Below are 25,868 nucleotides of genomic sequence, written 5' to 3'. Positions count from 1 at the left end.
TCTAAGTGTATATCTAGGCGTTTTCCTAAAGTTGCCATTGACAAACAATACATGCGCCAAAGTGCAGCTTTTGCAAAGTTACGCATGAAAATGGCGGTGCTGCCTTTTCCCAGGGACCGTGAATGCAGCACATCGTTCGTTTCGTAATTTCATTGGCTATTCAATGCTACAGTTGTCATCGGGATCGGTTTCTATTGGCTGAAGCCATTCAGCGCTGTCGGAGGGGATGTTCCTCATGAGACACAGCCACTCATTCGCTATTGCAGGCGGCAGCCGGAGAGAGGGAGCTTGTGATTGGTCGAGTGAGCTGTCAATCGAAAGGTCAGAGGGCAGCGCCATTTTGTAAAGTGAAATAAACATTGTTTTCATGTAAACGCCGGACTTATGAGGAGAAATAAACGGATTTACTGGATATACAATGCGTAATTTCATAAGATGCAGCAGCGGGATGAGGTTATCTACCGGTACAACCGTGTGTTTTGGACTAAATACTTTACTGGATTGGATTTACTGGACTTTTCTGAATGTAACGACACCAAGTTTGTGGGGAAACCCAGTGATCCTGAGCCTGCCCTGACACAAATCGTGAGTTATATCGGCTTTTTACGAACTTTGTTAGCATGTTTATAGTCTGATTCGAGTGTTGCTGTGATGATTATATTTAGGAATGGTCGGCATATCTTTAATCACAAGAGTTTTAGCTTTCCAACGATATGTGGCATGACTATTTCAAGTGACTGGTGACATCCTCTGTGACACCTCCCTGATTAAAACCCGGGCCGTCGGAATGGCAACAGGTTAAAGCATTCAAAAAACAAACAAAACATCAACATTTTTAACACAAAAAATATTTTATTTTTTGCTTTTAAATGTAAAATGTGTAAAAAAAAGAAAGTCCAAATCCCCAAAGACAAATGATTAGTGGGAAAAGTAGTTATGAACAGGACAAACGGATGGACAGACAACACAGCAGCCAGTATTTCTATACACAATATGTCATGACCAAAGTCAACAGCTTATACATTCATTCTCTTTTTGGGACACAACAATGTTCAGGAATAGCATTAAAACAAACAACACTGTTAAGTCTAAAGTTAAGATACCACCATGTGTATCAGTTTGTAAATAATAAATACCTCATTGTGAGGAAAGAACAACCTTTGCCAAGGGTATACAGGAAATGTTCCTACCATTCAATATTTAAAATAAATATTAGGTTCCACTTTAAAACAACCTAAATCCACCTTAACATCCATAGCTCTTTGTCTAACAAGACACTTTTTTCACTATGAACAAATAATCTCAACCACTGGTCTACTGTACCTGCATTTGCAGCACCATATACAGTTTAAACAGCAATGTGTTCAGCTGTGTTGGCTTCTCAGCAGGTGTCATCAAAGAACAGTCACTTCAAAACATTCGTTATCCGACGCCCGTAAGAGACAACATGTTCTGTATTCATTTGGCAGTTGCCACGTCTAGGAGAGAGAGGAGAGAGTGACTCATTTCAACAACGCATTTTCCAGATGAGTGAAAACACAATACCCTTATATGTACAGTACATCTACAAGTGCATTGTATGAATCAATCAAGAGGAACTATTCTTCATTGCTCTAAACACATCACAGAAGTATTGATCAGCACAGATAACGTGCTTGTTTTCTTTGGAAATCATTTGAAGGTTAGGTTACGTTAATTGATTTTGTATTATAAATGAAGTAGTTCTTCACATGCACAAAAGTCGACAATGATTTGGTTTGCGAGTGAAAAAAATCAGCAAAGGCAGCATGCACAGAGGTTTTACCTTTGCACGCATCATAGAGCTGTGAAATAATTGATGTAAAGGTTACTGAAAATTGGTGACACTGTCCTGGAGCATATGATAAGATACATTTTATAAACCACATTCAGTATCTAAAGTGTGAAATCTCAGTATATAACTTCAAAAGTATTGTATGTCTTACAAAACCTTGGTTTTACATTGCCTATTTCTTCAATGACTGTACCTCTTACTCCCTACAAGGTTACACTTTTAGGTTGAACTTTCAGTGCATCTTTATGAGAGCTACAACATCAGGGTTCAGTCTTTTGGTGCTCACCTGATTGTGTGGTATGCAGTGATGAAAGTCCACCATCTCCGAGACTAACTTTTCTGATCTTGTTGTGTAGAGTTGTCTGGGGATCTACGGAGACAGACAGTAGACAGGTTCAGTCAGTGTTTCATTACTATATTATAGTCCCGCAGACACCTCAAGTGGATGAACTGATGCAATGCAAATGAAAGAAAGCACTACACTCTACCACATGAGACTACACCTACAATTACTACCGCACAGTTTGTTGTTTGAGTTGGCACAAAGAATTGTCAGTGTTCTGGGTGCTGGCTCCCTTAAACTGTCTAAACTGTGTTTGATTCTGGGGATCAAAGCCTCCGAGCAGCGACTGAAGGTGCAAGAGGACCTTGATCTACATTTAATTACCATTAAAGCCACAGTGAACAGTTTCAAAGACATTTCCTCAACAGACACTTTTTCAACTTGATGGTGAATTTAAGATTCAGAGCACAAAACAAAGATGAAATGTGAACTGAACCTTCCTGATAATCTGCAGAGAGTTTGTTAGATTGTGTTAGTTCATATTAGTTGATGGTTTTTTCTAAGTTAAGTTTAGTTGCTTTAGTCTTTTGTGCTGCACGGCACAGTATACCTCAATACTCAGATGTATATTTTCAATTGAGGCAAAATGTTCTCGCTCAGATTGTTGGGATCGAGAAGAAGATGAACTTGAAGAACACGGTAACGTGGACACTTGAGTTAAGATACCATCGTCATTCTCAAACATTGGGTTCACCCTCAAAGTATTCTCAAAGGCATAGGGAGCATGGGTGTGCCTACAACGTAAAGGAGATGAGGCAGTGAATGGAAATGCTTTTAAAACAGGAGGGAAACACTTCAAAGTAGGTATAAGAAACTGGCTCATACTTACACCAAAGTGACAGCCTTTCTGGTCTTTATGCATTTCTTGTTAATGAATATCAAAATGCCAATAACGGCACAAACAAAGCAGAGACTTCCCACGAGGCAGGTTACAATTAATGGAGGGTCCACCGGCATCGACACCAGCTCATTGCAGTGCTCTCCGTGATAGTGCCAGTATTTACCTACAGGACATCTGCAACAGACAAGAGTACATAAGTATCATGTACAGAAGTATGAGTATACGTGCATGGGTTAGAGGGATGCACCCGTAAGCATCCTAGTTCAAATAAAACCACTTCTCTAATGAAATACATTAATGATCTCTGAATTAGAACAACTTGTTTCAGCATTTTCTTCATTCATTAATCATCTTGAACTTTCTCAAGAGTGCAGGTTTTTTAGCAGCCAACTCTCGGAAGTTCTTGGATGTGCCACAAATCAAACGTTTTCAAAGGAGAACCTGCTTGTGCTTGCATCTGCATCACAACACAATAAAGACCGAGATGAGATGTTTTTGTGCTCTTTGTGTTCTCTTTTCGTTTGTCAGCTGTTGTTTACCTGCAGGTGGCTCCATGCCCGGGGATTATTTCGCACAGGCCTCCGTTGAGACAATAGTTTGGCTGCAGAGAGCAGGTGCTCTGACACGGCAGGCCATCCACGGCGCTGTAGCCTGGATCACACTGGCACTCCGCCTCCTCAGTCCAACTGTTTACCACGCAGCGTGAAAACTCATTGCAGGCCAGGAACTTACAGGGGTCTGCTTGGTCAGCTGAAACCAACAGACAGGGGAGAGAGGGGAAGAAGCAGACGAGAAGAGGGAGGTGGAAGAAACAGACCAGAAAGGTGGTAGCTCATTAACATCAATGCACATGTCTCTCTCTGTCTACAGATTCAGAGGGGAAATTAAAGGTCATTTTGATTGATGTGAATGTTGTCTGTTTTCAATAAGGTTCGCCAAATGAGGTCACGAACAGTCATGAACTCGTCCAACCAAAAAGATTTATACAACAACACACTTGCACTGCTTTAGAGACAGCAGAGTGTGGATGCATGCTGTGGACTGTCTGACCTTGTGGCATGAATGACCATAAGTCACCACAAGAACAGATAATGTCAGGATGAGGTGTCTGCCTCCTGTCATCACATCTTAAAGGATTGCCATATTTCATTCACACAGCACGAGCAAGGACATTTCACCTGGTTCCACTTCCAAGGAGCGACTGTCGATCTCGATGTCAAGCCGCTTCGATGCCGCATTACAGAAGTCTTCGAGCACACAGTGCACAGCTTCGGTGACATTATAAGGTACTGGCTTGTCCAATTTCATCTTGCTGTTCACCACCACACTCCCATTCCTGAAGTTGAGAATTTCCAGCTGCTTAAATCCAGTCAAATTGGACTGAAGATATGGAAGAAGCTGTGGGGAATGAGAGGAAGAGCAAATTAATTTCTTAGGGGCTTCTTTTTCATCAATTTATTCAACTACTCATTTTTGAAATTCTAAAGATGTTCTGAAGTTTCTCATTTAAAAAGATTAGTTTTTGTGCAGTTAGTGATTGGAAAAAAAAAAGTTTACAGGAGAAAAAGGGAACATAGTCATTAAGATTGATTTCTTCTTATAGCATGAAAAATTAGCTATCCTTGATCCTATGAGGACGGAGAGTTTCACTTGGATATTTTAAGTAGTAATGTCAGATTGATGTCTATGTCAAGAGTCAGTGAAGATCTGCATCCTCAGAAGAAGACCATATAGGAGCAAGGAATACATTGACAGGAGCTTGTCATAGCACGGCCTATTTTGAATTATTCAGGTCACATTTTACACAGTGTGAATGCTATGAATAGTTCATAATTAAATTTTGATGCAAGCATGAAATCCTGCCATTACTGCGTCGACTGCATAATTAGATCCAGAGCAAAATTAGGGTTAGGTTTACAAGTGTAAGTATAGGAAGATGGCATATGTTCATTCTAGTCACGAAAAGGTTTGAGAACGCATGATAGAAAGATCAAACACTTGCAACGACTTGCAACACAACAAAGCTACCTCAAGTCAAAGACATCTATAATATATGCTGTTTGGTGGAGGCTGCTATGTCAGTACATACATGCTATATTGTTGTGTCATGTATCTCTGTATTTCCCCACCTACACTGCCTGACACAGTCAAAACACAATTGATACAGTTGCTAAAAAAAGAAAAAGTGAATAGTAACATTTTCATATCTGTTTCACCATTTAACAATTCTTTCATCAAAGAAATTAAGAGTTCAAAATCAAACTGCAGCAATAACCTGCTATATCTTAGCTAGTGACCTTAGCTAAAGCTAATTTAGCCCCTATTTACTAGCAATGTCCTGTGCTTTTCTGTAAATTTCCATTGCATTCTTTAGATTTTAGATTTAATCCCTTTATAATTTATTGAGCTTTTTCTTAAAAAAAAAAAAAAGCAATCTCTTCAACGTAAAAACACATATAAGCACTTGTTTACTTAACATCTTATCATTTTCCACCACATTGTTACATGTTAAATTTTCCTACAGACTCACACTTGCACCTCTCAGGGGCTGATCCATTAGGACTATGGACTTGGACTGATGACGGTGGTGATATTTAGGTGGGAAGGAAGTCAACCAGCTCAAGTAATGGACCTGCATCAATGTTCATCGATCTGAACCGCTCTCCCCCCAACCAATTCATGTTCACTGCGGACGAGGCAAACATCAAACCACCACAGTGTGAGAGGGGGAGATTATGCTGCTTTAGCTGGCCTGGCTGTTGAGTGAGAGATAAGAGGCCTTAAGGAGCTCTGCCCTGATCGGGTTACTTCACTTATCACAGTCAGACACTTAACTGAGGGCTAGGTCCCTATGGCTAATAGTCTCTGAGAGAAGAGTGCGAGATTGTCCAACATCCAGAACAAATGGGCAACAGGGTGCGTGCAGCACAACTACACACACAGGTCATCCATTTGTCTCAATGCAGAACGTCAAATTATACATGTTCACTGTAGATTAGATACCAATTTGTTGCTCTATTGCCTTCCACACAAGGTCAAAGCCAAGTCCTTTCACAACAAACCTCAGTGCACTGTGTACTGTCAACTAAGGAACAGTAGACATGCCATTCCTTTGCCACCTATACAAACTACACTTTTGTATAGCATGGAACACACACAGCCGTAACTTCAAACTTAGACACAATCACAATTTGCTTCTCAGAGGTAAGGTTACACTTGTATCTACTGGTTCTTGTTTTGGAAAACCCAGTGAAACATCCTTTCTCTGAGGTCAAGAAAAGAAATAAGTCACATGGAATATATTATGCTGCCATGAAAATGTTTCTGATTTACTGGAGAAAATAAAGTCATTCCAACCTCCATGTCCAAATTTATTGGTTGCTTCACAAACCAGTAGGTACAGGAGTAATGGAGGAGTGTGGCAAAGGAAAACAAGGGAGCTGAAAACTACAGTATCAAAAAAGGTGTCCAATATCCAGCAAAACATTACATGTTTATGACATGATGATGTCCATTTAAATGGGCGGCGTAATGTATATATGACATCTTGTCATTATTGTTCCTGCTATTTTTCAGTCTTTTATACAAAATAGCCCATTTAAAGGACAATATCTAAATGGGATACTGACAAGACAGTATGGTAAAATACTTACCAGTCAAACGGCTGACCACATAAGTTTTGCCAGGAAGCTAAATACATTGATTAATGAGGAGGACTGTTTGGGCAACCATTAAAGATTGGAGATGGAGTGTTATTTGATAGTATTTTGTATTTTTGTATGTTGTAAACATCCATGTAAGTTGTGTAATTTCTGTCCCATTCCTACCTCTTCACATTGTATGTCCTGATCCAGTGAATACAAGATAGAAAATATCTAAAAATGTATCTCTCCATGGAAAATGACCCATTCTCTTTAAGAATACAAAATCAAAACAGATTCAGTTCATGGCATGAATCATCAAACTTTTCACCTTCATGTATTACTATCATAATAAATAAGTTAACTGACAGAGAATCAAAATAAAAATACATTATTAACCATTCACCTTAATCATGAAGCCTTAGCACTCAGAAGAGTGTAAGCAACCCTTTCCAGTAGCTAATAATTCCCACTGCACCTTGGCATTGCAGCAAACAGACAATACAATTTGTATTGATGAGCCTGCTCAACACAGAGCACCTTTGAACAATCCTAAAATACCATCCTCTCTATCAACCCCGAAGACGTTCTTCACTTGATTTAAGCTAAAGGTGCAGGTTTAAAGAAAGAACAGTCCCACAAATGCAATATTCATTCTATGTACACACTGTATTTACATATAGGCCTAAATTAGTGATCTATTCTATTTTATTCAATTGGCTTAGTTGCCTGTGGCAGAACATACAATTATGTCTATAAGAGCAGGTAACCCATACACAGTAATGCAGCAACATGCATGCAGATGTCCACACGAAACCTGACTGATGTCGAACTAAGCAGATTGGAACCATTAATAGCACAATGTGTGTGGTGCTGGAACTGACCAGAATTACTTAAAGCTTCTTAGCACAAACCAATGACTAAGGCAGACCCATGTCCCATGATTCAGACTGCCCACAGTGAGTTTGCTGTCTACCACCTATATAGCAATACAGTTCTACAAAGACAAAAGGCCTGCTGTTACTCACTATTAGGTTGCCCTCTTTAATACTGAAAGTTTATTTTTAAGGCTTCAATCATGTACAAGTACACTGGCAAGTGCTGCAACACACGCAAAATATTCCACATACTTAATTTCTCATTTTCAAAGAGAAACCTGAAAGCGGTATACACTGTACACATGTGCACAAAATGTCGCCAAACAATAGACACGCAATAATCGATGCAAGCTATACACTGTCATACAACACAGCTTCACCAAGCAGCAACTTTTTAGTAGGCTACATCAGTCCAGAGAAATAACAAGCTGTTTTGTTCCCATTGTTGATCTTTAAAATGAATAGCTCAGTAGTTTGGGGAACCCACTTTATAGTTGAAAGGGAAGCTAAATGTGAAGCTCCTAGCTGGTGGCTAGTTTGCCTAGCTGGACAAAGAGAGCTAGCTACAATGTATTGTTTAATCTCAACAGAAACCAATCTTAACATCTGGATGGAATCAGGGTAGTTGTTTTCCTGTTTTCAGTCTTTATGCTAAGCAAAGCTAACTGGTCACCAAAACAGACCCACACTGCACTCTAGGTGGTAGATTAGCTGTTGTGGGTGAATGAAATGGGCCTATATTCTGCGGTCAACTTTGTGCATAATGCAAGCCAAAACTTTACTTTTCTTTCTGTCTGAACACACTATATGCAAGAAAGAGAATAAGCAGATATTCCCAAAATGCTGAACTATGTAGCCCAATAATTTACAATATTCTGTTTTGTTGGTTCCATTAATATTTCACTCCTAATAACATCTGTCAATATTCAACAACTTAAAAACAAAATCCCTTGCAGACAAACTTTACAAAATTCTTAGAAATGAATCAAACAGCATCTAAACAGTCCCTTAAAAAAAAAACTCCAAAACTTTAGCACAATCCAAAGAGTTAAGGCAAAACACACAAAACCTTGAACCATCTTGGAGCTCAATTCACACATAAATCCACAAAAAAAGCAACAGCATGAGGAAGAACTAACATCTAATGTGAGGACAAAGAGCAAAGCTGAAAACTAAAGCTGAGTGTTTTAGAAAGGTTAGAAATGTTAGGTGCTTTCAGACTGTTCAATACTGCATTTCAAAAAGGTTAGTTAAGAAATAGAAAGGTCATGCTCTCTCTGAGGCATTGGAGATTTAGTTCCAATATGGAAAAAAAAAAATACCGGTATGGAGGCTAAAGTTGTCTGTCTCTTAAGACCGGATTTACTGGAAGCTCCAGGGTTTGGCGAGTTTCTTGACTTCGAGTGCTGTGTCTAAGTGAAACAGAATAATTTGAGGAGCTTTTTAATTATACTGTTGACATGGTGACTTCGCTGATATCAAAACATTTGCAGAATTGATCAAGAATTTGGCGACTGGTTAAAGCCTTATTATCACACTTTACAGCACTTATAAAAATAAAATTTATTGGTGAAAAAATATAAATTTGTGATTATTTACTCTTAACATATCAGATCAACAAATAACTGCGAGGATAAGGCACATCCTCACTTGACAACAAGATTTCGATTAAGCACCAACTCTACTTTAAAATGTCCTAGCCTTTGCTAAAGTTTCACATAAAACCAAAGTTAAAACGTAACCATAGCTCACATGTCCTTTGATCACTTGTTTTATCTGGGGCTAGAAAAGGAAGTATGAGAATGAAGCATGGAGAAGCATGATATCCAGCACAAAAGCTTGTGTACCTACCAGTTCAAGAAAGGTATTCTCCAGTGATTTATACTCCGGGGAGCTCTTGTTGAACAGGTCATCAGAAAACATCATGTTTGTGACCCTCAAGCTAAAGAAAACCACTAACTCTTTGCTCCTGTCCACTGCGGTCAACAGAGGGGTGCTGGCTTGTCTCATGGCCGGTGCAGCTGTCGATTCGTACGGGCGTTCATCAGACTCTGAAGGGAATCCACTACCGCTCTCTTCCTCCAGAGGCTCGGTCACCTCTGCCTCTGTCCCGTTCTGACTCAGTCCTATTTCCTCTTGAAAGTCTGAGCTCTCCGCAAGAAGGTCCGTCGAGGCCGGGGTCATCTCACTGTGCCCTCCACTGGACTCGTCTGTGTCTTCAGGGGCTTCGCTGCTCTCTACAGGAGATGGCAAAGGCTCCACATCTGGTTCTGGTTCAGTGCCTTGGATCTCATCCTCATGAGGTGATGGTGTGGAGACTGGGACTAAAGCATCTGCAATCTCTGCAATTGGAGGATCTGTTGGCTCTGGTACATCAGTGATAACTACATCACTCATCACTTCTTCAGGTTGGGAGCCTGACGTTGCCGGAGGAAGGTCCTCGTCCTGTGGCTCTGGATGTTCTTTATTGATCCCATCAGCTGGATCTGGTTCTTGTAAAATAGAGCATGAGATTGGTTTTACAAGCAGGGGCTAGAAACACAGGTACACTAACTATTCCGACTTATGTGTCATTTTCTCCTGGGATCCACTATGTTTTGGTGATAATTTCAGACCTTTGATATCCATGTTAAAAACACAAAAGTTACCGGTTTACTTTTCATGAGAGGTTTGATAGTACTTTCAAGTCTGTGCATTACATTACAGTCAGAAAGCCTTTAGCATAGCCTACAAATAAAGTCAGAACAGGACAAAATGTTTTAAGGTCAACCTTCCAGGACTTCTAAGATTGATTAATTAGCATTTTATTGATTCATTCATTATCCATACCACTTATCTTTGTAGAGTCATGAGGGGCTGGAGCCAATCCCAGCTGACACTGGGTAAGGGCAGGGTACACCCTGGACAGACCGCCAGTCTGTCACAAGGCTGGGAGAACATGCAAACTCTGCACATGTGTCTTAGCTGAATGAGGTCGTAGATATTTTTGGGAACATCAAATGTCATTGTACTGAACATGCCATTAAAACTTTATTGTGTTTATACTTTGCGTTTGAAGACTCTGTATAATCTAGTTTCAGTCCCAAAAGATATTTTATTCACCACCCAGGAAATATAATTCTAATCTTATAATCAAATAGAAAGCTATTCAATGTTAAACTAGTAATGTTTCAGATACATTTGTCAGATTACTTTACTTAATTGTGTTCATTCTGTTCTTTCAAACCTTCTTTTGATAACTTATTTTCTTTATCTTCCCCTTTCTACTGCTTATTACCTTATTTCCTTTGATAATTTGTCTTTGGTTGATAAATAGATTCAACCTGAAGCCACCATATTGTCTGTCACCTCTTCTGCAGGTTTAGCCTCACCTTGTTCAGTTGATGGTATCTCCTCCACCCCTGGCTCTGTCACCTCCTCTCCTTGCTGTGTGGAAACTTCCAGTATTGTTTCTGGGATTATAATGTCATTGGCCTCTTCAGCAGGATCCTCTGCGGACTCCTCTTCTACTGCTGCCATCAGAGGAGGCTCATCAGAGGCGGCAACAGTGGTTTCTGGGAGGACGGTTGGGATGAAAGGCACAACAGTGGGTGTTTCTGGTTTGATTGTAGAAGCTTCCAGAGAGTTTTCTATCACTGCCACTGTGGGGAAGAAGCTTTGGGCGCTGTCCTCAGTTGGAGGCTTTGTGTTGTCGTCTTCAGATGCTAGGTCTACGCCATCAACGGGATTCATGCCGAGCTCAGCAACTGGATAAATTGTGGTTACTGAAATGGAAAAGTTAAATGTTTATAAATATGGCAGAGCACTACCATATAGTTTCATTCAGTGAAAGTATGATTATACTTACCAGTCTCAAAACTGAGAGTCCGTATGTCCAGTGGTAGTGACGGCTCCTGTTTTAAGGCCTTGACAATAATGTGCTTCAATTTAGGAGCATTTACATCCTCGTGTGCGTCCGTCCCAGGCGCCTCAAGACCCTCAGGATCATCGTTAAGCTCTGTTTCTCCATTAAAGACCACGGCGTAACGTACAGACACGTCCTCTGTGCTGATCAACACAACAAATCAAGCCAGAATACCTCACTGTTAATAAGTGTCTAATCGCAAAGCAAATAATAGCAGCAAACCTTTACTGAAAAGCTTAATGAAACTCACCGAACTCCCAGAATACGAATCTCTTTGAATCCTGGAACTTTTTCAAACACTTGAAGCATCTATACAAAGGGAAAGTGAAATGGGTTACAAAGAAACAATACTAGCAATACTAGGCTTAGCTAATCATCCAGTGGATCGCTACTGTATATGCAAGTTACATAGAAAATGTATATAAAACAACAACAACAAAAATCTAATGGGGATCGAATGAGGTGATAACGACAAGTGTGCATGCAGGTGTGTGAGGGCCAGTGCAAGGCAGGGGGGGAATTGCAGGCTCTGAATCAACCAGGTAAGAGAGGTTTATCATAACTCACATATAATTGCACTCCTTTTATAATTTAATTATTACTTTCTTCTGGAAAACGTGTAAAGCAATTTTAACTGGTTTATTTCTAAAACAGGTAGTGGATGTTCAGTTGTGCTTTCTTTCTTTTTTTTCATTGTATAAGCAAGATCCTAAACTAAGCAGCATAACATTTAGCAATTCCGGAGAAGGATGAAAGACAACAGAACGAGTTTACTGCTGAAACTGATGAATTGCTTGCTGCATGCATGTCGATGGGCAGCCGGAAACTAACATTAGCTGGATTAGCTCACAGCCTTGAGAAGTGCTGTTAATGACTCTGCTGAAACCCCAGTGGACGAACCTCTAATGGGTGGGTACGAGTTTCTTTTTCTGTGGAGTGTGATCAGTGGTTGTGTGTGAGTTTGTGTTTGGAGGGGGCGCAGCACAAGAATAATATGCAGTGGGACCACTCATGTTTATGCTATGCTATAGGCCTAGCTTGAGATCAGCCATGTCAGCCACATGTAAATGCTGTTACTCTTGTTTCTTAATTCAGCATCAGCAAAAGCAGCTGCTGTTAAATAAGGCCAGCATTTCCATTGTGTTGTGCAAGCTTGACACAGTTTCAAGGATGTATAATATTTCGAACACTGGATAGTAGTATGTAGGCCTACACTTTTAGGCCTTTCTCTTGCAGCCAACATGATCATAGTGAAACCTAAAAAACTGTTCTGTTGAAAGAAAGGACAGCGGCTTTTCGCTACCAGAAGTCATTCTTCAAGTGTGGTCATGTCTCTTCACTCAGAGATTATCTACATGATTAGATCTTACTATTCCAGGCTCGTGGTCATTTAGAAGTCTTATCTTAAGTCCCGTGGCTGGTCCTTTAAAGCGTTTAAATCAATTAGGGTGAATTTTACACCTGCGAATACAATGTCATAGTCTCACAGTCACAGTCAGTGCACTGTAAAACAACTTGCACAATTAAAGTTAAAGGAGGAGAAACGTAGAAAGAGACAGAGGGTTCTGTTCAGTTAATAAGTGGCCAGTTATCTGACGTGTGAAATGAAGGTTAGTAGAGGACACAATTGGCTCAGAGAAGCATTAACATCAACATGCTGTGATTCTGTGAACACAGTGCTCACCCTGTTTGTGAGCTCTCGTGCGACGTCGTCGTAATGTGGAGCCTCAGGATCACTGAGTAGCTCGCTGTATGTCGGGTCCACGATGGTGACACTGAACTCAACAATGTACTCCTCGTAGTTCTCTTTTATCATATTGGGATCATCTATGATCTGGCAAACACAAGTCCACAGCACATTGCAATTACTATAGAGGCTCAGAAGAGTGTTATTCTGAAAAGCGAGGTCAAAGGTGTCAAATATCTCACCTCATCTTCAGGAAGCATGATCATAGGTGGTGTCCAGGTGCCTGAGACAAAACAGCAACTCACCAATTATGATGCAATTATGCAAATGTATTGACAACAGTGGTGGGATTGCTTCCAGTGAACAATATTGATGCATTCATGTCCAACTCACAGTCCAATCCTGGCTCTGGGGTCCCTGTGACAAATCTGAAAAAGAAAAACAACATAGTTGTTAGGAATGTATTAGTTGACTATGAACTGTGCTGAGGTGTTAATAACTTCTTTCATGCTTTCATTGCCTCCAATAATGAAAGTACCACAAATCATTTTCCAGTTAATCACTAATTTTTCAGCATTTTGCAATAAACACAAACGAGAACTTACATTTATCACAAAGTTTAAGAGAGAAGTTTATACCTACCCTTCGCTTTCAGACTGTTCAGCCACTCTCTGGAAACAAGGAACAGGATATATCAGCTATCACAAATTTACACTGGAGATTAACAAGAAAACAAACAACATGCAGTAAGAAAATACTTCCATAAATGTGTTAGTGCTGCACTCACTCTGGCCACCATCTCCAGATGCTCCTGAGAGCTGCTGAAGTTTTGAGCCAGGTCGTCCAGACAGAGGTTTTCATGCTGACAGGTGTAAACCCACGCTCGGTACTCTTCTGAGTTTGGGACTCTGTCCAAGAAGATGCGGAACGCTTCCCAGATGGCTTCCTGACAAACTGGACATATATTACACAACTCTTTGTTTTGACATTTGTTTCAAAATATCAGATGAAATATATCACACTGAAAAATAAATAGGAATACAGACCAAATACAGGACTGCTAGAAATAGTAGGGTAAAACGACGGAAAGTAGAGCATGGAGAAATCAAATAACATAAAAGTCATAAAGAGAATTGTTGGTATTGATCTTGGCATCTCAGCATGTGAGGAGTCTGCTGCGATTCAGCAATTTATAAGCTTTTAATTTCCTTCACAGAAACATTTCAGTGCAGCATTAGATATGAATGCCAGGCACATAAAAGTCTACAGAGCCATAATGTTGCAATAAATCACAGAATGTATGTATTCACATTTTAACTGGAACAGCAGAAAACTGTAGTAAAGCCCCTGGTTCAGTAAATGTCAAATTGCATGTTTATAAAACATTAAATGTTCATGGCATTTTTGTTAATATTAAAACCATGGGCACAAAGACCCCCTGAAGCAACCAATATGTTTTGTCCGTCGCTGTGAGGGAAACAAGCTCCACATTGTCCAATATCTTGGTGCCTGTGGGAAATTTAGTCTGCGACAAACTCATTTCTGGACCGAAGCCATTAAATCCAATACAGCAAATTAATCAGCCTCATTTTAAAATCATACACCACAGCAGCTGTTTACTGGCTACAATTTGTATAACCAACCAATTGTGACACTTAAGGTGTCAATCTCAGCCTCCCATAATCATCTACAATCCATCTCTTGTGGACAAAAGATGTTTGCATAAAACTTCATTGTGAGGGCCGAAACATATTTTCATTATCCTTTCAAATTAAAAGTTGCAAAAGGAAAAACATCAAAGCAGGCAGCTAAGACATCTCTTGGGGACATTTTTACACTGTAAGATGTTTAGTCATGATTATGCATAGAGTTTAAACAGTACATTACCAGTATACCTTCACATCAGGGAGTAACATTGGCTTTTACCTCTCAGCTTGTAATAGGCGCGATGGCTGCCGATGACAGCTTTGATCGTCTCCTGGGGACACACTTTGACCCCTGTGGTGAACTCGGCTGACCTCTTTGTCCGGTGTCCATCCTGCTCTGCTCTGACATTTGTGGTGTGTCTGATTGGTCGAGAAGCTTCCAGAAAGTGGCGGTATTTCACATCCCTGAGTCCAGAAAAATCGGGGTCATGAAGGTCTGTAAAAGCATTCAGTGAAGTTAGAAGTTTTGAAACAACAAACAACTGTTTTTGTTGTTGCTATTGTTGTTGTTTTTTACAGTTTTCAGAAAAAGAAATTTGATTAAACATTAAACATCTGAGTGCTTTGTGATAATGAATTTTGTGTATTATCATGAAAGTGTGAGATTTCTTGCTCATTAGTACAGAGCGTTTGTGTGGATGCAAGTTATAATTAACAACTGACAGGTGACAATACAAAACCAAAAGTGCATTTGTGTTGAAACTGTGCTGTAGTTAGTTTGTCTCTTTATGAACAGCTTCATAAATTCAATGAATAATTCAAACACAAAAATCATGGGTGTTGTTGGCAAACCAAAATCTTGCTTATGCAACCTAGAATAAAGTTTTTATTTTTCCATGACACAAAGTAAGTGTCAAAGTGTATCTTAGTAATTCTTGCAGTGTGTACAAGACAAGGATTCAGTACCAGCTACCAGTCAGTATTTGATGAGACAGATACAAAATCCAACAAGTTACATCATTGCATCTGTCTGACTCTTTTACTGTAAGTTTACTGCTGCACTCCCACTACTTTATAAATAGCACCTGGCTTTCCAGTGAAAAGTGTATTTGCATGGTGGGTGTCTGTCCCTATTCTGGGCCCATCTGACACAAAGAGATTCTCTGTGTGTGTGCTGTCAGTTCACTGTTATGTAAAAATGTTTTGGGCCCGGAGCTTGGCCGTGCTGGTTTATACTTAGAAGGATGTCATCTTGAATGCGAGCAAAGTGCACAGATGTGTAGAGAAAGTGATAGAGTAACACTGTCTTCTCCCTGAGGAATGGTTTCTGAGACGCTTCAGGCAACTTGCCTTGACCTGGCCTGGCAAAACTGCTTAGCAGTGTAAGGATGAGTCTGTACTGGGCAGCGTCCAGGTGTGAATGAGTAGAAATGCACGCTTGTGGATTAAAGCTGAAAACGGATATGCGTGCACTAGCAAACCTTAAAGAGATTAAAATGAGGTACAGGTGATTACCCTGCTGATTTTAGCTGTTACTGAAAACCAATCCTGTGATATGTTTGCGTTCCAATTCCATAAATTATTTCAAAGAGAAACAGCACACATGATGAGGAGAATTGCCCCAATTTTCTGATCACCTTAGTAAGGAAAACAAGCTCAGTCACCCTGGTGAGGTATTACAGGAAGGTAATTCTGAACCATTACACAATCCGATGTGCCAGTCAACCCTAACACAGTCAACCCATTGAATAAAGCTATTTTAGAAGAAAGGCACTCATTGTGATGCCAGGTGGCAACCCTCAGAGGGCTTCTTAAGACATTAAGCTAGGATTTATGAGCCCCAAAACACAGACTGGAGGTCAAATAAGAAACTGTGCCTCCACTGGATTAAAGAACAGAATAAAAGTTATGGAAAAGTAAAAAACAAGTGATTCTAAATAATATAATCGCTGTTTCCATTTTAACTGTAGGTAAACAACAGCGTCATCTGCATAAGTACTTGACTGCCCCCTGATATTCAGCATGTAGCAGCAAAACTGTGTGGACCCAAACTGAACCACAAGAGACCACTTGACACAGCCACAGTCCAGAAGTTGTAAAGTGATAGCAGGCTGTTGTCTGTGTTTGTAGTAGTATCTACAATGAACTGTTTGGGGCTTTAAAAAATACTTGGAATTTCACTACTGAATTGACTTATTATAGAAGATTAATGAAAAACGATGATGAAATAATGTTCTCCCAAATATGAGGAGTTTGAGCCTATTTAAAGAGATTTGCTAGTTAGTACATTTCATATGAGAAGACAATAAGAATGAATTTTATAATGGACATAGGTTTGATTATATAATTTTACAGAGATTGTCTCTAGAACTTTTTTGTTTGTCTTGTTTAAAATGTGATGCTACAACAATTCATTGTACAAAACTAGTGATGCAATTGAAACACATGCAGCTACCTCTGGCACACTGTTTACAGTTGCAAATGATGCCTTGTGTTGTCACATGGTTACATTCCTGTTTGTCTCATATAAAACTCACACTCTTGTAATAATAATAATAAAATGGTAAAAATGATTATCCTTGAGGCAATAATAAGTGGTAGTGGGTGTATTTCATTATACTACATGGTTTTCCATAAAGTTGGAGTAAAATATATTTTACACCTCTTCTGATGAAATGACTGTGACAATGTGATTTTTTTCTTGATGAATAAGATATATATCTATCTCAAACCTCTATTGATCATTCTCTTCCAATCATATCACTGTGTGAAAATTAAACCACAATTAAAGCAGAAGTAAGCGATCCGGTCGTTTTGGCTAATGCTGCGTTCCAGGCAGGCTTTTGAAACCGTAAATTACAGCTTCAAGTCACGACTTAGTAGCGTTCCAGGCAACCCACTCGTGTTTTTCCAACCTGTTTTACCTGTGAAAGTCACTATAACGGCCACTCGTAACTTCCGACCCGTGAAGTCGTACCAGATCGAACTGGTATGACTTCACAGGTCGGAAAAACACGAGTTACGGGCTGCCCTGAACGCACCATAACTTCTTGTCAGCCGACGGAGTTAGCAGCCCCCGCCCTCGTCATGGATCTATTGGTCCTCGTCCCTACGTCACCACATTCAGGCGCATCCCTTGGCTGCACACACAGCCCTTCATGCCGTTCTCTCTCCTCATTGGATAAAACTTGTAGGATACGAGAAAAGTTTTCTCCGCAGCTCAGAGCAGAGCAGAGTGACTGACAGACCCGTGTTTCGGTCCAAACACTCTATGTAAGTGATTGCTGTCGGAAGATATAACTATTTAAGACTTATATTAACACAAAAATATCGCTTACTTCTGCTTTAACCTTTATGAAGGGAATAAAAAGAGAAATGTGTCTGAAAACAAGTATTCCAACTTTATGGGCAACAGTGTATACACAGGTGTGTGTTGTATCCACTTTGTGTATGCTATCGTATCATAACCAAAGTAGGAAAGCCTGCAGTATAAGTAGCCTTTACTAAAGAATTAGAACTTGTTCAACACACAGGAATTCATTGATGTTTGCTTGAGAAAAAAAACTGTGTTAATCTCTGTATTACACATAAATAATAACCCCTACAATGAACAATATTGTTTTCCTCAGATCCAAATTTGGCCCAACACCAAGAACATGAAAAGAATGTGTGGCCACTGATATTGTTGCCTGTAGCATTTTGGGCAAATGTGCCCCCTATTTAGTGACTGCCAGGCAGACCCATTCACCATGCACTGGGCCCTCCTTTTCCAAACATTCCTGCAGGTCAGACAGTGGCATGAAATTTAGCCAAGTCATGTGTGTTTTCATTAAGAATCACGCCACCAGGACAACATTTGAGGGTTTGTTTTTTTTTTTGGAGGGGGGGGGGTGAAGCTTGAAGACTGAATCGCACATGCTCAGACACGGGTGCCTGAGCAAGAGGAGGGAGTGTTAGAGCGGGCCTTAATGCCCAGAGCAGCCACTGAAAGGCCTCACAGCCGAATTACAAGCCAGAAAAGATTAGTGTCCTGCGACACTGCAAACAGAATGGCTTTTGTTTCCTTCAGGATAATGAGCTCAACCGGGCACATCACGCTGAACAAGACAACCAGTGCGGACGCAAATGTTATCACTGGTGAAACGATGCTATCTCTCTCAGTGAACATCTATTATATGCCACTGCCTGTTAAATTCACAGTGAATATTCATGACCTTAAAGTGGCTCGTCGGCTGCTTGACATTTTCCAAAAAAAAAAAAAAAAAAAAATCAATGTTTGAGAATGAGCTAGCATTTTTGGAGTCTGCAGAGTTGTTTAAACTTCAAAGTCACACACACACTTAGACACACTTCTAACTGCAAAATCCAGTTGTCCTTGAAGTGACTCATCAGCTCTTTAAGTCTCCTGTCATGCAGTACAGCCTCACTGAGAGGAAACCTGGAGAGAGATCTTTACATCAAAGACTTTCTCATTAACTGAAATCTTTTTTTTTTTTTTTACTTTTCCACATTTCACTGTGATCCATCTGTGTAAAAGAGTTGTGCAGACACACAATATTGGCTTTCTGTTTTATTGACAGGCGAGTGCTGTCTCAGAGTTTGATTTTTACTGAAATCTGCTGCGAGGACACAAACGTCATTTTGTTCTCCATTTGCAATAGAAAAGCAATAACCAGAATCCCAGCCTGGATTCTTACCTTTGATTTGACTTGCTTGGAGGGTAAACAGACACAAAGTGAAGAATAGTCCTGACTTCAAAAGCATGATGGGCTTATTTATGTTGTTTTCAAGCCCGAAGTTGTCATTTGTAAAGAGACTGTTGCACACAACAATAAGATCCAGAACCTCTTTATCTCCAGTCCATTAGCAGTGTGCACCAGAGGAGGGAGTCCAGTCCACTCCTGTCCTGCCTGTGCTCCAGCTCAGTTCCTCAGCAGCAGCTAGTTCCTGGATGCTCATGGATCTCTGTAGACAACAGCAGCGGCTGCATGGATGGATGAGCAGAGGGAAGCAAGGGAGGGAGGAGAGGTAGAGGAAGGAGAAACAGGGAATAGATGGAATTTTGGCTCAGGAGTTTCCTTCTACGCTGTCAGTGTGACAACAGTGATGAGGTTAAAAAAGCAGGCTCCGCTTTGAGTCTAATCTCTTTACCTTCTTCTTGCTGCTCGTAATCCCTGCGGGGCCACGTGGCCGCCCGGCCTCATCCTGTTAGCCACCTTCTGGACCCTCATCTGTCAGCTGAACAAACTTGGGGATCTGCCAACCAGTGCAGACCAGATAACTACTCCCCGCAGTCGCCCCAAGTTTATCACTGATGCCCAGACTCTTTGTGTGTCCCTGTGTGCCTCCGTGCATCCGGCTGTGCAACTCTTCCTCTTTTTTTTTCTCAGTTTAGATTCCTCCTTCTTGAGTTGTCCTGGTGGTACTGGGAGTCAAGTGAGATCAGGTTTGCAGCTCTTCCTCGATACGGTGCACCCAGCCACCAGTCAAACAATTTGCCCCTTTCTTCCTCTAGCTGAAAAGCCAAGTTCAGCCTTTAAGGCCCGAGCAGTGTCCACCTGCCTTCAACACATTGGGTTGCCTAATAACTCCAGTTTCACTGTGACTATGCTTCTTGTTCTCTGGTTGCATCCAAAGATTGACATTGACAGACACGTGTGGCCTCACAGGAAGAAAAAAAGGCCAGACCAGGATTGTCTCCACTAGGTATCCTGCTCCTCTACATGTCCTCTCTTTTGTCTCCAGGTTTAGGTGTTGAGGGTGATGGCTGTGTAGAAAGAAGCGGGTGGAGGCGTGTGTGGCCTCTCATATTATTTTGTATAGGAGTGGGAAGGCTCCATGTTGTTAGTCTCCACCCTCACCTCTTCCTGTGAGGAGGATTAGCTGCCCTTGTTGGTTGTTAACAATTTGCTGCAGTAAATAAGCCTACTCAAGAGCAACATAATCCATCCTGGCACTGTTCTAACACAGTAATCTGAACCTTGAACTAATGATTGTTGCTGCACCTTATAGTGACACATTTTAAAGCCGCAATAATTAGTTCCTCACCTACTTGGGCGCTGAAACTGAGATTGTTGGAAGACAAGTTCCTATAGTGTTTGGTGCTGGCCAGTTCTTTTTTCAAATTTGTGAATGTGAATTAGAATGAGGTGGTGTGAGTGAATGAAAACAGTTACTCTGTGGGTTATAAAACCAAAACGATGAGCTGAAAGACACTAAAATGGTCTCTGGATTTGAGGGCAATGGCAGAGTCAGATCTTTCACAACATTATTGCAGCTTCAACTCTTAAAATTTCACTGAAATAAAAAAAAGGAACTACCTTGTTTATTGCTCTTTTAATCACTGCCTTGTTTCTTCAAGCCCTAATTTCTGTTCATCTCATTTTAGTTGTAGATCACAGGACTTGTATTTTGCCTCTGTCTAATGGCTGGTCAGAGGTCAGGGTCAGAGTACAGTATATGGAACTAATGGTCTACAACAACACTAACAATGGTTAGAAAATTTTAACAGAGTTAGGAGTGCTGAATATTTGCTTATGTTATATAATCAAACCTGTCCATTCCAATTTATGAACCTGACCCGAATCCATCAGGATTACGGTCAGGGTCAGAGATCAAGTAGCGGTCAAGCTTAAGTTAAAGATTTTAAGTTCACGTTGAGGATTAGGAGGAAATTTGACATTTAACCCTAAGTGTCAGTATTAAGTACAAGTCTAAAACAAGTTGACACTAATATAAATTCATTGTTGGGTTTTAGCATCATTTATGCATAACAACAGCCTAATTTTGTAGCCGAGTCTTGTAGATTAATAATGTATTTTTAGCTTCACTGCATATTCATGAGTCACTTTGATAATTTTCCCAGGATAAACAAATCCTTGTCAGTCTCAACCAGGATTTTATTCAGACAAGTTTGACCTTCTCCCTGTGGCTGATGACTTGAATCATTGTCCAATTAGAGAGGTCAGTTTAAATTATGCAATAGAGGGAAAGTGGTACTTGCCATCTGTCAGAAAGGGTTATTTCATTAGGGACAGAGTCAGGGTGTCTCTGGCTGGCACAGTTGGCCACAGTAAAAGACACCTCTGCTGTTCAATCTATCAACTCTTACAGTAACTTATGCATGAATCCAAAATATGTTTATATAACTCAATGTCCATTTTGATGCTTCATTCAGTAACATTTACATTTTCATAGTGTCTAAAGTGTCACTGACCATCACTACACAAGTGTCCCAGTAGGTCCACGTGGCTCTTCAAAGACAAATCATAGGTGGCTAACAAAATGTATTAATTTGAGAATAGTTGCATCTGTTTCACCCTATCAACACTTCCCCTAGTTTTAACTCATAATGGGATAAAAGTAAAAGATAAATATTCCACTAAAAACCTTAACCTGAAACTGAAAATATACATTTTGATGACCCAACTTCTTTCCAGCTATGGCCAAAATCAAACACAGTTACTTCAGTGGCATGCAATAGTTTGGGCACCCCTGGTCAAACTTTCTGTTAATGTGAACATAAGCACGTGGAAGATGTAATGATCTCCAAAAAACATAACTGATGGCACATTCCCTTTTTACAATCACAGAAAAGGAAAAGGGCCACCCTGCTTACATTGCAGCCCCCCTGTGGAAACTATCACAGCCTGTAAATACTAAATAGCTTGTTGGTCAAAGTTATCTGAGAGCTCAAGTCTCTTGGGTTCTTTTGCAGGGTGCTGCTTTGTTTCCCTTTTTCACTCTAAAACTGTAGAAAACAGAAATAATACACCGATATTCCTTTAAATATCGCAAAAGAGTGCATGTTTCACGTAAAGGGATAATTGCCGTTTTTTTTACAATCTGGACCTTATTTCTAACATAAAATACGATCATTTACTCACCCAGATAACTTTGGTGTCATTACAAGTCGTTCCGACGAAATTAGATCCAGCCGAGAGCCGCGCGCGTATTGAAATGATGATATCATCCTGGTCAGAGGTTAATAGGTCAACCTAGCGACCCCGGATGTTGATTACTGGTAACCCCGGAGTCAGAGGGGAATAGCGCTAGTTTATCATAACAAAATATTGGTGAAGTGAACGAGTTTCGCTGCAGATAATGTGTTATTTAGAAGCTGCATTGCGCTGCCCCGTGTACTCGCATTATACGCGGCTCTCCTGGATCTAATTTCGTCGGAACATATCTGGGTGAGTAAATTATCGCTTCTTTTTTTTTGTTGCTAGAAATAAGGTCCAGAATGTAAAAAAAAAAGAAGAAAAAAAAAGAACGGCAATTCCCCTTTCTTTATGCCTTTTGGAAATCACACATTAACAGAAATTTTGACCAGGGGTAGCCAAACTTTTGAATACCACTGTATAGCCTATAGTTTGGTTAAGCCACATTCACGTTTATTACATTTGAGAATAATTCATTATTGATTTACTGTTAACATTAATAGTAAACAGACTGACTGTATCAAACGGCAATTCAATTCTTAACTACGGACCGATATTAATATTATGATGATGATGATGATGATGATGATGATGATGATAATGATGAAGATTATTATTATTGATTGTTATTACTGTCGTCGTCGTTGTTGTTGTTGTTATTCTAGGCCAAGTGCAGTATCTGCATATTTAGTTCTTGGTTCTTAACTGTCCTAAACTGTTATGGAAAAGATAAAAGTATTATGTCCTGTCTACAGTATCTGCTGCACAGTTAGAAAACTATTTTCCCCAATGTTTCTGCTTCTGTAGTTATTTCCTCTCTGCCACGGTAGAGCAGTGAAGTACAATACCTTGAAAGGTGTTGATACAACAAACAAAAACCTGTGTGATTCATTTCCAGTGAGGTCCCAGCTTTTAACCTTCCCTTGGAGAGCAGAAAAAGACAGGCGCCTGCGGGGCAGCAGTCTAATATTAGTCATGTTTGTCGTAACACTCCTCTTTGGGAAAATCCACTCTGGGCTGATTATCAGTGTGATCCACTAGACCTGCAGCAGTGAAAGTACCACCGGTGTGGAGTCTCTGACCCGGCACTGGAGTTCGTAGGTGGCAATGTTCTTAGTCCTCCGTAATCTGTGATGAAGATGTGTTCATCAGCGTAGTAGCCTTTAGATTAAAGCCACTGAATGTGTGAAGCTCTTGAACCCATTAACACCCATTTGGACACGTATGTGCTGTGTGGAGAGTGAATGCGAAAGGTCAGCTCTGGCAACGTGTATTCATGGATAACCGTCAGGATGGTCAGTATGTGCACTGGCAGTAATGGAGGTGAGGCTGTTGTTCCTCCCATGAGGGGTCGCCACAGCACATCACCATCCGCATACGTGATTTGGGATGTATCACACCAGTAGCTCTTCCTGATGCAAGTAGGGTTTCAGGGGAGCCAGAGATTGAGCTACTAAATGAGGACTCAGAGACCAACCTGCGCCACCTGAAACATGGCCACCAATAGTGATATGGCAGTTGTGTAGATTTTATAATACCAAAGTTTGTAGTTGCACATTGATTTTGTGCATGATAGATTCAAGTTCAATAGATCTCTATATAAAACATCAAAAAATGTTACTAACACTCTGTGTTTCCCATTCATGATGCTGTGATACAGTGATGTGGTGTCCCAGTTTGCAAAACCACCAACAGAGGGCAGCATATTTAACTGTCCCCTCAGGAGGCAAAAACACAACTGTTTGAAGTCAGAGAGAAGGAAAAGTGTGCTCATCCTCTACAGATACACAAATAATTCAGACAGAAATAAACCCAAGATACTTCTGCCCATAAATCATGTTTATTATGTCAGTGGAAGTATTTTCTTCTCCAATTAATGGATTATGTGAAGTTAGTAAAAAAAAAAACAACGACTAAATATTAGATGATAATTTAAAGAAATGCATTTCAATATTTCATCAATGGAGTTCATAGAGTTATTATGGTAGTAAATGAAGCAAGATAAGAATGATGTGATTACAAAAATGTCTCTCTTCTGAAGCCTCTAGTGAAACGTAAAGGAGCATTATTAGAGACATAACTGTCACAGCCTTTAAACCTTTGAAACTAAAAATGCCTATCTTTTCTTCTTGCCTACAGGTTGTAAAGTGTTTAAAATCAGCTCTTGGAGTCCTGAAACAAAATACATTTTCAAGTGAACATTTTGCTATGGTAATAATTTTATTGGTTTCCAGTGTCAAAGTTAGTGTGCAATAACTGAAAATTACAGCATGGCTTTGGAAGAGAAAAAAGCAAACTAGATCATGATTGTGATTGTGATGGATTGCCAAGTATGTAACTTTGAAGTCTAATAGCTGCCTTAAATGATGTACATGAATGGATGGAAACTAAACATTCCCTTGAATATGCAAAACGCACCATGCTTTGATTTGGAAAACGATCAACGATAACATGAGAGTAATTAATCTGTAGTAAAAAGGCTTAAACCCACAGAAACGCTGGTATGAGCCTTACAAGTCTGGTAAGTGACTGACTATATAAATGTCAAGTAAGGGAAAATGAATGTGAATGGCTGTTGTCAGAGTGCACATTATAAGCACTGCATAATTTGTCATGTGGAGAGCCACAGTCAGAGATAAGTGTGACACAGCCCTGCAATTTGCAACTCACCCTAACGGAATAAAATAGAGCTGATCTAAATATGTGAGTCAAACTCACCCACTTGACATCACAGTATCAGAAACATGTAAAACAATATAATAAACAATATATGTTGAACCAGTTTCAGAGGCGTGGATTACTATAAACCTCCCTTTGGTACATTACAATGAACTAAAATTGGGTTGAATAGTTTTGTTTATTATAAACTAAAAAAAACACAAGTGAACTGCTGCTTTGCCAAGCTGCCAAGAAGTTTTCTGCGCGTTATAATCCTAAACGTCTTAAAGAAAACCATAGTTTATTACAATTGGAGCTTTATTTTTGTAGGTCAGGCCTCAGTTCTATTGGTTTAGTTGCTGAGATTGTAACTAAGTCACTAAAAATAGGTTCAAATCATGAAGAAGTCACACAATCGTACAGATTGCCAATAAGCCAAGTTATTGAAGAAGTATAGTAAAATAGTCACATAAAAATGTTAGGCGTATGAATCACAGAACAACAGTAAGAAATAATA

General features: G+C 40.0%; 1 protein-coding gene across 1 annotated transcript; it reads right to left on the bottom strand.

Moving 5' to 3' along the window:
- Nucleotides 1-841: 841 nt before the first annotated feature.
- impg1b (interphotoreceptor matrix proteoglycan 1b) lies at nt 842-20,126 on the bottom strand. Its single transcript, XM_085767537.1, has 18 exons — nt 19,451-20,126; nt 15,034-15,249; nt 13,895-14,061; nt 13,750-13,778; nt 13,501-13,535; nt 13,350-13,390; nt 13,105-13,254; nt 11,671-11,729; nt 11,364-11,563; nt 10,882-11,280; nt 9,368-10,011; nt 8,839-8,928; nt 4,176-4,395; nt 3,537-3,747; nt 2,986-3,171; nt 2,707-2,890; nt 2,100-2,183; nt 842-1,478 (listed from the first exon to the last, which is right to left on the bottom strand). The coding sequence occupies exons 1-18, from the start codon at nt 19,515-19,517 to the stop codon at nt 1,395-1,397; spliced, it is 3,066 nt and encodes a 1,021-aa protein (XP_085623663.1). The 5' UTR covers nt 19,518-20,126; the 3' UTR covers nt 842-1,394.
- Between the last annotated feature and the right edge of the window lie 5,742 nt (nt 20,127-25,868).

The sequence above is a fragment of the Trachurus japonicus genome, chromosome 22 (genome assembly GCF_045865225.1).
Source record: "Trachurus japonicus isolate A0001 chromosome 22, Traja_1.0".
Lineage (NCBI taxonomy): Eukaryota > Metazoa > Chordata > Actinopteri > Carangiformes > Carangidae > Trachurus > Trachurus japonicus.
Note: the sequence above shows the minus strand (reverse complement) of the source record. Positions and strands in the feature narration are given on the sequence as shown.